Raw genomic sequence first — 16,808 nt, forward strand, 5'->3', positions numbered from 1 at the left:
AAGCTACCAGCGCGCGTCCCTTCAAAAAAAAAAAAAAAAAAAAAAAAGGATGGGTAACTTGGGGTCATTGGAAAAAATTCTACGTAGGTACTCCCAGACCGGGCTTTAGATACAAAATCGTTTGCTTAGTTTGAGACTAAAGTAAATAGATGGCGCTGTGTAAAATGCCCAAAAATAATATTAGCAACTGATTTCTTTTCGTTTCGATTAGAAGAAGGCCTCTTCCAAGTATTTGCACAACGACCGATCGAGTGCTATTCTCATACAGGTGCTTCCCGTATCACCAGATCATCAAAAGTTGCAGGAAAGTGCTGGATACAGCCGTTTTCAAAAATGACAATTACCTATAGTCATAATTTTGCATACCTAAAGGAAGATGGAGATACCTACTTGAAAAATTGTAACACCTACGGGATTAAACCCATTTTCGCAAAATATAATTTGAATTTGAAAAATTTGAATTCAACCGTCTTTTAAAGTGCGGAAGGCACTTCATTAGTGGACGTCCTGTGGCTGGAATGATGAAAAATATCTCACCATCTAGTTCCTCATCATCTTCATCATAATCCTCATCGGAGAAGTACTCCGTGAGCGAGCTGCCGGCCGACTGGTTGGACATGATGGAACTGGTTCTGTTACTCTGCTCCGGGAGAGATGTGCTGGTCTGCCGGATGCCGTTGGAGCTCCTGTGGAATCATCAGGTCATTTAGACTCCATTTTTTTTTTTAAATACTTTATTGCACACACAACAATGTTCAGTACAAAAAGGCGAGCGAACTAAATAATTTAATTTACACGTGTTTTCATGCGATGGCCAAGTCAATATATTTATGTAAAACGTTGAAGATTTCCTGGCCTGGACTTGGTATTACATGGATCTCACAACTTTTTACCGTAGAACAACTGAGTTGCGAGACTTGGTTTTTTTGACAAGTATTGTTTTTGATGGGATGTAGTTAATACCTAGTTCAATAATTAAAATCTTTCACACACGCTGTAGGCTTAGTGAATGACAAAATGTAGGTAGTTACCGAAAAGCACTAGCGAGAACACCTCCATATCCCTGCGCCGAGCTGGCTCCCGTTAGTCCAACAGTGGGACTGGACTCAATGGGTAGCAGCTTCTTGTTTTTTATTAGCACCTGGAAAACAAGTCATGGCTTAGGTGGAAAGAGAACAAAAGTATTCCTATTTTGAGCTATAAGTCCAGCGCTTTACAGTCAGTGCCTGAGGTGGGCACGGGAGGGGTGACATTGGCATCTATGACGTGACAGAGGCACAGAGCATCAAAATCTGAAAGTAATGCCCGTTTTCACCATCAATCCCTAAACAAAACAGGAGTTTTGTTTTCATAGGGGTCACTTAAAAATTAGGGACTGATGGTGAAAACGGACATAAGTCTCGCTGACGTTTGACGTCCCTTACCTCAGGCACTGAGTCAGAAAAAAAAATGAAAACTTGCAAGACGATTGCATCAGGTGTGAATTGAACCCAAGATATTTTGCTTACGGATTCTGGACCGCCAAGCTATACAGAAACATTGGGTATTTCGTAGTTTGGTCATCATCATCATCATAATATTGGCTCTAACGTAGGAAGATTCTTGTACTGAGTTTCTTCCGCCTTAGTTTCTTCTCAGCACCAGTTAAATGTTGTCCACGACCAGAAATGGTGGTAGGGCAAGTATTTGGGACGTGTTTAAGCGCCCGAAAGGGCCTACTGAATAAAAACTTTGACTTTGACTTTGAGCACAGGCGAAAGGGAGGGGTCTGTAGGTTACGCCCGTATTCACAAACATTACTTTGATGTCTCACAGTGCGCGTGGACGCATAGGGTGACACGAACCAATCACAGAACTCTATTCAACGCTGTGCGTTCGATTTGCTGCTTCACTTAAGATAAGATAAGATAATAATTTATTGTCTTTTCTGTGTAAGCAAGCATCGTTTGTGTATACGGGCATTAGACAAAGTTATGGACAAAAGTGAGTCATTTAAAATTGAACCTTATTACCTTGTGTTTGAGTTGTTCCGGACTCGGCAGGCGCGGTTCGTCGGTGTAGTCGGCCTCGAACAGAAACGACGTCACCAGCTTGTCTCCGAATACTGCCTGGATGAAGACGCAGCCAGTAACGTTACCGATTCCAAGTTATGCATTTTGACAATAACGCTATCAAGCTAACTGCGCACTTCGCTGGAACCCCGTCAGTACCAGTCGATGTGACGTCACGACTGCCAGGTGCGCAGTTAACTCGACCGGGTTGTACAAACAAACGTGTGATGATCGCAAAATAGTAGGTAAGTATATTAAAAAAATTAAGTGACTCCAAAAAAGAGCACTTTAAAGTAAGTAGGTACCTATACCAGAGTCCCAAATAAATGTGTTAATTAATTTGTTTTGTTTTATGTGTTTTATGAATGTGGCTGTTTATTTCATTAATAAATAAACTTTGAGCAGGCACTCAGCTGTAAGATTAATATTTTTAAAGAATAGTCATGGAGGTTCCATGATTTTAAAATTTTGTGAAATTGTTGCACGGAATGTTTGTGTTTTTTTTAAATGTTATCATGCTATTAATCGCCAATAATTATGCCCATAATTATAAAAATATGTGATAATTATAGGAAAGGATAACTAGGTAGCCGTATTCTGACCTCAAATGTGCTGGCCATGACCTGCTGCTGCGGCAGGCTGCAGTGGTTCTCGATACTCAGGATCAGAGGGTAAGGTGACGCTACGAACGCGCTCCTGTGGAAATTTACAAAATTGATTTTAATTTGTCTAAACAGGAATATTATTCCCATCTTTTGTTCCCACCGCTGCAACTCATGTGTAGGATAGCTTGACCCCCATAAGACCCAACCATCGAAGGCCAACGAAAAATTAATACTTCGTGGATTTGATTGGTGTGAATTTGTAATAAAGACAGTGAAAGGATTTGATTGAAAACAATTTTCGTGCGTAGGTAATTTCAACATGCGTAGGTAATAATTTCAATATTAAGTCACAGGCTATTATTATAAAATGTCTCCGAATAAAAAATTGTACCTTGCTATTGTCTCGACGACTCTTCGAAACGGGATCTTGGTGGTGAATGTGTGTCCGTGGTAGATGACAGGACTACCATCGTCTCCGTCCCAGCAGTCCAGCTCCACACAGCGGCAGCCAGTGAGCAAAACCTGGAAATATAATTGTAAATACTTTAATTTTTTCGATTATTCACTTCTGAATGTGAAAGTGTAGAAATAGTTCCATCTACCTAAGTAGTTTTAGAATTTTAGTCTGTTAGATGTACAACGCCACCTGTAGTTAAAAGCAAGAACTGTGTACAGCGCCATCTATTGTTAATGTTTAGAACTTTGTAGTGTGCTAACGCCATCTAGTTTTAGAGTTAGAGACTAAGTTAGATGTACAACGCCATCTGTAGTTGAAAGTAAGAACTATGTACAGCGACATCTATCAATCATTTTTCGAACTTTGTGGTGACTTAACGCCATCTATTAGTAAGATTTCGAACCTGGTTGTGTGATGAACGCCATCTATTATTATGATTTAGAACTTGCTGGTGTGACGAACGCCATCTATTATTAAGGTTCTGAACCTAGTTGTGTGTAAGCGCCATCTATATTCTTGGAACAAAAACTTAACCTGCGCCATTTTGTCTATGGCCTCAGAAAATCAATAGAGAAAGTAGAGTAACGTCAAATTCCTTCATTCAATTTCATTTGTCAAATTTTGTTTTGCTGTGGTTGCGCTTTGTATCGCCGGCGAAAAATAATTATTTCCCTTGACATTTGTGTCTTGTTTATTGTAAAAAATGAAGGAAAACAATTCTGAAGTTGTGGACAGCAAGAATGTCGTCAAGAACCGGGAGCTTCTGTACCGTATGATTATCAGGTAATGTTTTAAAAATGTTTTTTGTTTGCGTGGTATTTACAGTGTAAAAACACGTATTTAAAGCTTATGTAGGATTAAATTTGCCCAAACAAGGCCTTTCAATAACGATACCATCTAATTTCTACGTCATTTAGCCTATAAAAGCTTTTTCTCGCAAAAAAATTATAAATTACTTTCATAGTTTGCAGGTTATGTTTTGAATGTTATTTCTAATTAAATGTTGAGAAAAGTGGTATTATTTGTATAAATTTGTTCACTTGACAATTTATATAATTTATTTGAGTTTATACATATGCACGTATTTCTTAAAACTGAATTTCTGTCTGTATTTTTACTTGACTGTGCTAGAAGGAAGGTTATTATCACAAGATTTTCATATTAAAGGCTCTTTCAGAGCATCTTTAAAATTTTAACTTGTAACAGCTACCTTCTTACATATTTTTAAATAGAATTTTTTTTTGTCACTATCATAAAACAATTAATTGTATAATCACTGGTTCAATGAAATGGTATAACTTGTTTCTTCTTTACAGTCAGCTGTACTATGATGGCTATCAGCCCATCGCAGCGACCTTGTCTGCTGCGGTCCACGCGGACCCTCCGTGCCCACCGAGCGATAGGTAAGGTTTCCAATCCTGAATTACAAGATGTAATAGAAATAATGCAAAGCCAACCCGATGAGTATGGAAAAATGGTATTTTTTCGAATTGTTTAATTTGGAGTTATGGTATTTCTTATTATCTTGTTGGTTCTATAAGAAAGTTGTATTGAGCAAATAATACTGTGGGCTATGAAATTACCTATAAAATTGCTATTTTGTATGGAGAATTTAATGAAACATTCCCTTGCAAATTTTTTGTCTTTTTTAATTTAACATTACAACTAATTTTTTTTACTTTGATGTGTAGATTGAGACAAAATTAAGCTATAATGATATGAAATTGCTGTTTTGTATGGAGAATTTAACAAAACTATTTCTGTACAAAAATGCTTGTGTTTTTTAAGTAATCACAAAAATATTTAATTTGTCGCACAATAAATGGGGTATCCACACATCAATACATAATTATTTCTGTATTATGCCAGGCTCCTGAACCTAATGATGGTCGGTCTGCAACACGAGCCTGACCGCAAGGACCGTTTAGCAGCGTCCAGCGGAGCCGAGCATCTACTCGGGACAACTGGTTTGGGTGAGTCGTTGGTATTTTTATCTTGGGAAACTGGGAGCAGCTAGTTATTATAAGGGTAGATTCGTTTAGCCATGTGGTTCCTACAGAGTAGAATAGGCCGCCTTCCCTTAAATGCCGTAAGAGGTGACTAAGAGTAGGCGCACACCGTTGATTTTTAGTTGGCCAATAGTTGTGCCCGATTTTAATTTGTATGAAGAATCGGCCAAATCGAATCGGCGTAGTGTGCGCACTCCCATACATGCCCATACTGATCAACTGCCCGACTAAACTATCGGCCGACGAAAAATCAACGGTGTGCGCCTACTCTAAGGGACAAATATCAACATTATGTGCCTCTGGTAAAATAGTGAGGACTCCCCCAATGGAGACTATAAATGACGCTGTTGAAGTTAAAAAACTACTAAAGTTAATGTTTTTGTGATACAACTATTTTGTAGGATGTGTGTCTTCTCACACTTAGAATCTGTTTTTCTCTTGTCAATTATTCTTTTATTATGTAGGGAGAAAATAAAATCATGTTCCCATCAATCAAATTTTATCATAGCGCGCATGTAGCTCTGATAAAAAGATAGATGATTCTAGACGACAAATATATGGGCTTATTCCGCAAAATCGATAAAATGATAAAAGCTTATAGTGGCGCGCATCCTAAGCCTAGTGATCATATTTTTATTTAGTGCCAAAACTTTCCTCTTGAATCACCCTATTAAAAAAAACCGCATCAAAATCCTTTGCGTAGTTTTAAAGTTCTAAACATACAGGGACAGACAGCGGGAAGCGTTTTTGTTCTATACTATTATAATATTTATCTGGAAGACGTAGCGTGGGCAGGCCTCCTACTAGGTGGACGATCTGGTAAAGGTCGCGGGAAGAGCCTGGATGCGGGCAGCGCAGGACCGTTCATTGTGGAAAACCTTGGGGGAGGCCTTTGTCCAGCAGTGGACGTCATTTGGCTGAAACGAAACCAATATTTATCTGTCCCCCCAGACCTAGAGTTCGAAATGGACGCCTCCTCCTTAGCACCGGAGCCGGCGACGTACGAGACGGCGTACGTGACGTCACACAAGATGGCGTGCCGCGCCGGCGCCTTCAGCGCGTGCGGACAGCTCGTGGCTACGGGCAGCGTGGACGCCAGTATCAAGGTATTTACAAAATTCTAATGAGGGCTATCGTTTTAGCGCTCACCAGTTGGCGCCACTGTAGAGTAAGGTCCTGTCACTTGCTAGTAGCGAAGACAGTGGCGCCAACTTGTGAGCGCTAAAGTGGTAGGAGGACTATCGCATTTGCACTCATCAAGATGGCGCCACTGTAGAGTAAGGTCCTGTCAATCGCCAGGGGTGCCAACTGTTAAGTATAAAAACGATAGCCCTCATTATGTAGTCCCTTAATCCCTTTACAGCAATGGGCAGGGCACAGTACGCAAAACTGACGGCCGATGGGGCAGCAAGGTTCTGGAGTGGAGGCCGCGTACCGGAAAAGGCACGCAGCGTGAGACGTCCACATAAAAGCAGCTAAAGCCCGGTCTGTGAGCCGTAATTCAAATTCAAATTCAAAACGTTTATTGCATGTCACATGAACCGTAGAATGTTGTCCAATGACCCCAAGCCACCCATCGTAATTATATTGCTGTCGCGCTCGCACACTCACTGCGGGCGCCCGTCGCACAGTCGCGACAGCAATATAATTACGCGCGAGCGATAAGGATGGGTAGCTTGGGATCATGGACAAAATTCTACGTGCTCGGAGACCAGACTATAGAAGGCGCTGGACGCTGCCAACCGGTCAATTGGAAATCATTGGGGGAGGCCTATGTTCAGCAGTGGATATCCTATGGCTGAAATGATGATGATGATGAGTTAAAGGGACCTTTTTAGGGTTTTGTACCCCAAAAGAAAAAAAATACGGAACCCTTACAGGGTCACTTGGTTGTCCATAGCTTGTGCCATCTTTCTTGTTTGACGGTTCCGGTTTTACGGTTAAATTGGTATTAATCGTTATCCATTTGTTAAAGAGGACACGTGAGATCATTATTTGGTTTTATAACTGAGACTGTGAGGGGCAACATTGGCTTTTTTAAAGTCACATTTATAGTACCTGTTAATCATTATTAAAAATATAAATGTGTTTTTCTTTAAGGGCTTTCAAATAACACCAATATTGTAATTAGAGATGGGCCGACTAGTCGCCGACTAGTCGGGAAAGCCGACTATTCGGCATCATTTGTAGTCGGCCGACTAGTGACGACTATTCGGCAAAATATGCCGATTATAATCGGCGCATTAAAAAAATTAAATATGTGAATGAAATAAAACTCATAATCACCAAGATGATTATGAGGTGGACCAAGGGCGTTTATCTAAACCACTTTTGACTGCAAAAAATCAGTAAGAAGTGGTTTCACCTGAATGGAAATTTTGGCAATCAGTCTAAATTCATACAAAGTTAAGATTAGTTAAAATGACCAGGAAATCATAAAAAATGTGTAAAGTTTATGTAAGTCCATATAAAAATTATGACACCTTTTTCGGGGAAAAAATGCATGAATGACCTTTTTCGGGGGAAAAATGCATGGAATTGCATACCTATACCGGGGAAGTGGTAGATTATTTGAAGCTCCTCTCATCGGAAGGATGAGGAATACCCACATAAATAACCCTTGAGATCGCCTTATGGCTCATTTTCATTAAGAACTATGGGAACCGGACAAAGCCATCAACTATCACAGTCCGTCCCAGCAATTGCCCACCTGTATGGCGGGCTCTGCATATCCGACGGTGGTGGTAGTCCGTGCTATGCAGACGGGGGAACCCCCACGCCCCCAGCTCGCTGACCATCACCGTGGAGGGTGAAGAGGAAACAGTGGGCCTAGGTAGGATGCGTGCCGCGATAAGCGCAATTTTGCCCATACCATTTTAACGTCGATAAGTAAGAATAATATCACGGCGCGCATCCTAGCCCAGCAGGAGGCGATCATATTGTCACCTCTTCTGACCCCTCCCCCGTCGAAAATTATGACATCTACCTTAGGTACTGTTAGGTGATTGTAATGTTGCTTTACTTTTTCTCATGTTGAAGAAATCTCATTTCTCAAGAAGTTATATTTATCTCTTTAGAAATCTAGATATCTTTAGAAATCTAGATATCTTTAGATATCTATTATTCTTCGGACAAGTAGGTATTAGAATGATCGGCATTGCCGATTAGTCGGCCGACTAATCGGCAATTTGAAAACCGATTAGTCGGCTAGTCGGTTAGTCGGCAAAGACCATAGTCGGCCCATCACTAATTGTAATTGAACACCTATTGAGGAAAATCTTTAAAGTACACACAGTCCACATTATTATATTTTCAGTGACATTATTTTATTAATATCTTATTGTTTTAGATCTTGGACGTGGAGCGAATGTTGGCCAAGTCGGCTCCGGAGGAGGTGGATCCTGGCAGGGAGCAGCAAGGACATCCAGTAATTAGAACTCTGTGAGTTGCTCAATTTTCCCCATAAAAATAGGGCACGGGTTAGCACTGAGATGGAAGATGCAAAAATTAAAAATCCACAATAATCTCTACTTTTCATGGCGTCATTAGTAACTCTAAAGATACTAATGGACAAGTTTCCAATTTTTTTCTTTTAATAAAATTTGAAAATGTAAGTAAAACTAATAATAATTGTGAAAGAATCATGCGAATATCTCTACAAATACAAAAGTAACAGGGCCCTAAAGTTGCGCATAACAAATATTCGCGCCATTTTGATTGGTGTAGTCACGACAGTCATTCGGAGTACAAACAGTAAATCACCTCTGGTCCAGTCCTGTTGACAGATCCATTTTTGTCATCTCTATGTCCCATAACCTGCCTTTCTGTTCCAAATATTTATCTGTCCCTAAATGACTCTGTCCCATAACATATTGTTTCACTGTCCTATTTTATACAATAAACACAATTTTTTAAAATAATTTTAAAAAATTTCTTGGTCTGGTCTGCGTGCACACTCACTGCGGGCGCCCGTCGCACAGTCGCGACAGCAATATAATTACGCGCGAGCGATAAGGATGGGTAGCTTGGGGTCATTGGACGAAATTCTACGTGCTCACAGATCGGGCTTTACTAAATATTTCTTTCTTCCAGCTACGACCACACAGACGAGATCACAGCGCTAGATTTCCACCCTCGCGAGCAGATCCTAGTCTCAGCATCGCGAGACTGCTGCATCAAGCTGTTCGACATCACCAAGGCATCCGCGAAGAAAGCATACAAGTCTATCACTGTGAGTTCCTCCTATGTTCTTCTGATTAATTTATATACAGGGTGGAATTTTGTAATGCCACTAAACTAAGGTACTCTTAATATTGTAGATAGAACATTTTTCGCAAATAAAACATTCCTTAATTTTTGAAAAGAAATAAAACTGCATTCAAACATTTCCAAAAATTTGCTTGCCACACCCGGGAATCGAACCAACTAAAATCTGTTAAAAATTACACCCTGTATTTTTATTGCATCGATCGTTAGGGTTAAGTATAAGTATGAAATCTCTCTAACATACTTGATAAATCAAATGAAAGGAAAACCATGAAATTTTAAATTATTTTAATTATTACAGGAAATTGTATGGCATGGTAGAGAATTTTCGAAAAAAAATCTAAAATCTTTGATGCAGTTCATTTTCTTTTCAAAAATAAAGGAATGTTTTCTTTAAGTAAAATTTTCTATCTACAGTATTAAGAGTACTTTCCCACCAGGTGGCATTACAAAATTCCACCCTGTATAATAGCTCATAAGATAGCCTTAATTGATGTTTATTGTCCGTGGTGCATATCCTTTCATAAAGGTTACTAAACCTTTGTTTGTCACCTGTCATCCGCTTTGCAACGGAGGGAAGTCGAACCTTAACTTCGAACTCCTATGTTCTTCTGATTAATTTCGTTGCGGGTCCAATGACGGTTTAACTTTCTCCGGGACAAACTTGGCCTTCACTGGTTGGGTTAAGCGGTCAAGCTGTAGATCCTGGCTATACAGGAGTTGCAGCGGTGGGAACGAAACACTAGAAATCTTAACTTAGTGGTTAGAAATTTTGGGAATGTTCAAAAATTAGATTTACAAATTGTTATATTCGAGGAAAAGCTTCTAACGAAGTTATTCTATCACCAAAGTTTTATATTTTATAATAAAGAGGGTGATTTCCACTCTTCCCTTGGATGCTATTAAAGACGACTAAAGAACAAATATGTGAACATAAGGCCTCCCCAGCCCGTCTGGCCAGCGTGGGGAGTGTAGACCAAACCCTCTATTTGCCAAATTCAAATTATTTATTTGCATTAAATATGCCTCTGGTAAATTAGAGGGTCGTGCTCCTGAAGTGGAGACTAAATGACTTCATCATGATGATGATGATGCAAGGATACTGTATTTCCTGTTTCCGTAATCACGGCATATGCTGAGTGGGGTCCCATTGCGATGGGCATCGCTGTGTGTCAGGGTGGCACTGCTCAGTACACTTTGTCTTTCCTTGTAATGTTTTATGTGATATTTCTGTCTTTTTTTTCCATATACCTTTTTGTCCTTGTGTGATCGTAATAAATGTTTCTTTCTTTTTAATAATTTGATGATAATATTTATCTAGGACGCCGAACAAGTCCTGTGCGTGGCTTTCCACCCGCTAGGCGACCATATCATAGCGTCGACCACGCACCCGGTCATCCGGCTCTATGACGTCACCACCAGCCAGTGCTTCGTGTGCCCGATCCCTACTCATCACCATAAGAAGCAGGTCAACTCGATACGGTGAGTTTGGATTAAAAATTATACTTTATACTAATATTATAAAGTTGAAGAGTTTGCTTGAACGCGCTAATCTCAGGAACTACTAGTCCGATTTGAAAAAATATTTTTGTGTTGGATAGCCTATTTATTGAGGTAGGCTTTGGCATGGATAAGTCAGCCAATAGGGGCGGAGCAGTAAAGAAAAATTTTGCACAAACGAGAAATGTTATTCAAACTATTTTCACGCGTACGAAGTCGGGGGCACAGCTAGTTTAAAATGATATTTTTATTTTAAGTTTTGAAACACTTCATAAATATTTTAATAAAACAAAAAAGGGTCTAACCGGTGACCTTGTCCGATATTTCAATTCAAAACCTGTGAAACTGAAGGTTGTAGTTTATCCGTCAGATAAGTTTCTGATACACTATCAGGGACTACTGAAACATACCCTAGCATTTGTTTCAGTATTTCTTTCAGAAATATGGGACATATTTCATTTCTGCCTGAGATACAGGAATTATAATTCTTAGTTCAGGCACGTATGTACTTTTACCTATTATAGTTTAATATTAGCCTATTAAATTATCACTTCACGGGATTTATTGCAACAATATCTATATATTGATAATTATATAGTAAATTAATGTGATAATTTTATAGTAAAAAATGCAACATAATAGTTTAAAATATTATATTAGCCTATTGTTAAAAACTGTCAATAAGTTATTCAATAAAGAATTTATTTATTTATTTATTTATTCGTTTCAAAACTTAAATTCAACGTATCTGTCAGATAACTTTCTGATACACTATCAGGAACTACCAAAACATGTTGTATTTTTGTCCCAGGTTCTCTCCAAACGGCAAATACTTCGCCAGCGGCAGCGCGGACGGGACAGTCAAGCTGTGGGACACGGTGTCCAACAGATGCTTCAACACGTTCATAAACGCGCACGATGGCGCTGAAGTTTGTTCAGTGGCTTTCACAAGGAACAGCAAGGTTTGTGTACTTTATTTATTTAAATATTTAGGTACAAAAGGCGAACTTAATGTCGTGTGGCATTCTTTACCAGTTAACCTTTAAGCCAAACAGATAATTTACTCTATTGTGAAACAAAACATGTCCCGTAAGTGTCTTTCTGTCCCAAGAAGGTGTCGGTTAAGGCGTCCCACTTTTCTAAAATGTCACAGAGTTGCTCTCAAGGTAATTTTAGTTGTCCTTCTGCCTCTATCCGTGTCCCGTAATGTGACTCTGTCCCAAGATGTCCCATTTTTCTAAAATGTCACAGAGGCGATCTCAAAGTTGCTTTAGCTTTCCCTCTGCCTCAAAGGTGTCCCGTAAAATGTCTTTCTGTCCCAAGATTTTACATTACATCGATAGTCTATCACGTACGGTGTCCCCATTTACAAAATGTCACTCAGGATTGATTTCAAGGCTTCTTAAATTGTCCCACTGCCTCTATCCGTGTCCCATAAGTGTCTGTCCCAAAAAAATTTGTCAGGTAAAGTGTCCCACTTTTAAAAATCTCACACAGGTTTGGCTTCGAGGTTCTTTTAGCTGTCCCACTGCCTCTATCCGTGTCCCGTAGTGTTTTTATGTCCCAAGAAGGTTATAAGGTAGTCTACTGTCCTATAAATGTATCTAGGGTCAAAAGTTAGTGTTATAATGTATCCATTTCTTCCACAGTACCTCATGACGTCGGGACTGGATTCTTCCATCAAGCTATGGGAGCTGGCAAGCAGCAGGTGCCTCATACAATACACCGGCGCAGGCACTACGGGCAAGTATCCTATCCTATTAAACTATCCTACTGAGCTATCTTACTGAGCTATCCTACTGAGCTATCCTACTGAGCTATCCTACTGAGCTATCCTACTGAGCTATCCTACTGAGCTATCTTACTGAGCTACTAATGTCTTAAGCTATATTTCATATTCGGTTTACTGCTATATTAATATGAACAAAAAGTCTAGTCTTGAAAACTTAATTTGTTGTGAATCCCTACTAATATTATAAATACAAAAGTAACTTTGTCTGTCTGTCACGCTCTCACGCCTAATTCACTGAAGCGATTTTGATTAAATTTGGCATAGAGTTAGTTTGAGTCCCGGGAAAGGACATAAGAAAGTTTTTCTGTGACAGACAAAATTCCATGCGGGCGAAACCGCGGGCAAAAGTAATATCAATAAATTGCTTTCAAGGTAATGTCATATGATTAGCTAGTCTTTGCAATAATGGTGTCAATTTTGTCATCACTTAAATTGGAAAAATATGCCATAATATGGCATTATGTTCGCCATTTTGCTAAACATTGCGTGCAAGAAAGTTCTAAATAGTCTATAGCCACGATAGCCGAACGGTGAAGTGGTCAGAGTGACCGACTCGAGATCCGAGGAACGCGGGTTCGAATCCCACCGCCGCTCGACTATTGTGGTGAGCCCACTTGTAACACAAGCTTATTTAGCTTAACACGAGGGGCTAATGGGACTATTAGTAATTTGGGCAATACAAATTGCTAATAATCTTAAAAAAAAAACTGTTTTTTTCTCGCCAGGCAAGCAAGAGCACCACGCGCAAGCCGTGTTCAACCACACAGAAGACTATGTGATGTTCCCAGACGAAGCGACCACTTCTCTTTGCACGTGGCACTCTAGGAGTGCCAGCAGATGTCAACTGATGTCTTTGGGGCACAACGGCGCTGTCAGGTTGGTATTTATACCTTTAATAGTAGAACTAGCGGCCGCCCGCGACTTCATACGCGTGGATCCAGTTTTACCCCCTTAGGGGTGGAGTTTCGTAAAATCCTTTCTTAGCGGATGCCTACGTCATAACATCTACCTGCATGCCAAATTTCAGCCCAATCCGTCCAGTGGTTTGGGCTGTGCGTTGATAGATTACTATGTCAGTCAGTCACCTTTGAGTTATATATGTATATTTAAGATAGGACCACCCCCCCACTCTTTCCGTGGATGTTGTAAGTGACTTTAGGGATAAATATATGACCATCAGACTTCCCCAACCCGTCTGGCGAGCGTGAGAGTGTAAGACAAATCCTCCATTTGCCTCTGGTAAATTAGAGAGGGTCAAGAAGGCTCTCAATTCGGTTGTATGTTCCCTGACAAAGCGACTATTCCCTCTGCACGTGGCACTAGGAGTGCCAGGTTGGTATTTGACGCCTTAACTGCGTCAGTGCCTGAGGTATGAGAGGGGTGACAAATGACGTGACAGAGCATACAAGTATAAAGCACATTTGAAGTCTCGCTGACTTTTGACAACACAAAAACACCCTCACGTGTCACTTTTTCAACAACATTTTCAACACACCCGGTATTCGGTGTAATGATTTTATATTATGTCATCTTATAACTGAAACGTGAAATGGCAGAAATCGAAACTAAAAACCCAGTGTTGATAATAGCGCCCTTCTATCAATGTCATAGCTAGGACGGTTCATTGTTGAACATCTATACATACATTTTCTATTATTCCCACCTCTCGTTATCCAGGATCTACAGCTTGACCGCCAATAAAAACCCAACCAGTGAAGGCCAACTTTGTCCCGGGAGAAAGTTAACTGTCATTGGGGGAAAGCTAACTGTCAATACATTTTCACTAGTCAACTGTCAGAGTGTATGAGAAAATCTAAGCCAGTGGTCTAGTGCGTCTCTTTTCTTGCGCTTACTATCCTTCTAGGCTTAATTAATCTAATCTTAAAGGCAAATTAACTAATTAATCATTGTTTTTCCAGGTTCATAGTCCATTCCGGCACGGCACCAGCGTTCCTGACATGCAGTGACGACTACAGAGCTAGGTTTTGGTATAGAAGGAACACGCACTAAAGTTACACCAAATTGTCTGTGTGTGTTTGACATTGTCTAACGTTGTTTGACATTGTCTAACGTTGCTTGATATTGTCTAGCGTTCTTTGACATTGTCTATAGCTGTATGACATTGTCTAGCGTTCTTTGACATTGTCTAACGTTGTTTGACGTTGTATGTAATTTGTGTAAAATCTTGCTATATTAAGCATGAAAATACTTTCAAATTTTTAGGTTAAGTTTAGGCTAAGATTTAAAAATAAAGATATTTGCAAAAGCACGTTGTTTATGTTATTTTTTATCTGACCTTGACCTCTTTAACTTTGTTTTAGTCCATTCATACACAACATAATTATTTTCTCACTCATAGGCGAACTCGTAAATACTGCTCAAACTTTTAAATATTGCTAGTGATTAATGCAATCAATTACGTATTTCACTTTTTTTAAACGTTGTCTACATTTGTTTTTACACACAATTGTTTACCATTTTAATTGTCTACACTTGTTTAAATTAAATTGTCCACTTACCTGGCTATACAGCTCCACAGACGATTGTCCTTTAAGCTGATGACCGGTCAGGTAAGTATTGTTTACGTATTGTTTAAATTTGTTTTAACACTGAGTTGTTTATTGTCTACACTTGTTTAACATTAAATTGTTTACTTTTGTCTACACTTGTTTTCCCACTAACCTGACTATACAGCTCCATTCACGACTCGCCTTTCAGCTGATGGCCGGTCAGATAAGTATTGTGGCTTTTTACTTTGTTTATAATTGTTTTAAACATTCAGTTGTTTATTGTCTACACACAACTAATTGTTTATCCTTGTCTACACTGTTTTGTTTATTATCAAATTGTCCACTAACCTGGCTATACAGCTCCACAGACGACTCTCCTTTCAGCTGATGGCCGGTCAGGTAGGTGTTATGACTGCTAGCGATGTAGTATTGGCTGAGCGGACCTGACATCTGCTTTGACAGCTCCTTGTTGGCGTCGTCTTCCTCGGGGTTTGCGATCTTGCTGCAATTGGAATAGGGAATGAAATTGTTTGAATTTGTCACTAGATTTCGAATTGATAATTCTTCTTCGGAATGCAGTACTGCGCGAGCGCTTGTTAGCCTAGGCGCAGACCATCGATTTTTAGTCGACCGATAATTGGGCCTGATTCTAATTTGTATGAAAAATAAATCAATCGGTGTAATGTGCGCACTTCTACAGGGTGGAATTTTGTAATGCCACCTGGAGGGAAAGTACTCTTAATACTGTAGATAGAAAATTTTACTCAAAGGAAACATTCCTTTATTTTTGAAAAGAAATAGAACTGCATTCAAAGATTTTCAAAAATTTGCTTGCCATACCTAGAATCGAACCAACTAAAATCTGTTAAAAATTACACCCTGTATTTTTATTGCATCGATCGTTAGGGTGAGGTATAAGGATGAAATCTCTCTAACAAACTTGATTAATCAAGTGAAAGGAAAACCATGAAATCTTACATTATTTTAATTATTTACAGAAAATTGTATGGCATGGTAGAGAATTTTCGAAAAATTTTCGGAAATTTTTGAATGCAGTTCTATTTCTTTTCAAAAATAAAGGAATGTTTTCTTTGAGTAGAATTTTCTATCTACATTATTAAGAGTACTTTTCCTTAGAGATGAAACGGATATCCGGTAACTATCCGGTAGGCCGGATATCCGGCCTAAATTTACTATCCGGCCGGATACCGGATAGTAGCTCACTATCCGGCCGGATACCGGATATTAAAAAACTACGACAATTTCCTATTAATAAAATGAAATACATTAATCTTTGAGGTAAATATCAATAAAATGGCTTATAATAATGACGGCTTTTATTTAAAGTCCAAAAAGTTACAAAAAAGCCATATTAAGGCCTTTCAAAAAACTAATTTCTTTTTCTGGGCTATTCACTCTAATGACGAATACATAAATAAGTAAATATCTGTTTGTCGAAATATTGCCAAGGCGATCTTTTTTTCACTGATGCATGACATGATGCATGCAGTTCGCTATTCAACCACACACTCACGATAGCAACCGAAATCGCCCGAATTGATCTGCCCCCTAGACAAGTGGCAAAATCTGACATTCTACTCGGACGGATTCGATTTTC

At 39.4% G+C, this 16,808-nt stretch overlaps 2 protein-coding genes across 2 annotated transcripts in view; one reads left to right on the forward strand and one right to left on the reverse strand.

The window, feature by feature from the left end:
- LOC135085891 (1-phosphatidylinositol 4,5-bisphosphate phosphodiesterase epsilon-1-like) overlaps positions 1-16,808 on the reverse strand; it is a 136,418-nt gene that overhangs the window by 20,619 nt on the left and 98,991 nt on the right. The window contains exons 22-27 of the mRNA XM_063980676.1: positions 15,539-15,692; positions 3,048-3,178; positions 2,654-2,747; positions 2,013-2,108; positions 1,032-1,141; positions 538-686 (exon numbers count right to left, since the gene is read on the reverse strand). Coding sequence (XP_063836746.1) covers positions 538-686; positions 1,032-1,141; positions 2,013-2,108; positions 2,654-2,747; positions 3,048-3,178; positions 15,539-15,692 — 734 coding nt within the window. The remainder of the gene's footprint in view (positions 1-537; positions 687-1,031; positions 1,142-2,012; positions 2,109-2,653; positions 2,748-3,047; positions 3,179-15,538; positions 15,693-16,808) is intronic.
- On the forward strand, positions 3,732-14,949 carry LOC135086208 (cleavage stimulation factor subunit 1). Its single transcript, XM_063981007.1, has 11 exons — positions 3,732-3,896; positions 4,430-4,516; positions 4,983-5,086; positions 6,074-6,228; positions 8,472-8,563; positions 9,215-9,353; positions 10,710-10,870; positions 11,700-11,850; positions 12,538-12,631; positions 13,406-13,556; positions 14,600-14,949. The coding sequence occupies exons 1-11, from the start codon at positions 3,817-3,819 to the stop codon at positions 14,688-14,690; spliced, it is 1,305 nt and encodes a 434-aa protein (XP_063837077.1). The 5' UTR covers positions 3,732-3,816; the 3' UTR covers positions 14,691-14,949.

Source organism: Ostrinia nubilalis, chromosome 30 (assembly GCF_963855985.1).
Source record: "Ostrinia nubilalis chromosome 30, ilOstNubi1.1, whole genome shotgun sequence".
Classification (NCBI taxonomy): Eukaryota; Metazoa; Arthropoda; class Insecta; order Lepidoptera; family Crambidae; genus Ostrinia; species Ostrinia nubilalis.

Bases quoted from the DNA above. Each gene is read 5' to 3' on its own strand.
- LOC135086208 (XM_063981007.1), top strand. From the start codon at position 3,817: ATGAAGGAAAACAATTCTGAAGTTGTGGACAGCAAGAATGTCGTCAAG. The intron at 4,517-4,982 runs GTAAGGTTTCCA...GTATTATGCCAG, and splicing joins CCGTGCCCACCGAGCGATAG to GCTCCTGAACCTAATGATGG. The intron at 11,851-12,537 runs GTTTGTGTACTT...TTTCTTCCACAG, and splicing joins CTTTCACAAGGAACAGCAAG to TACCTCATGACGTCGGGACT.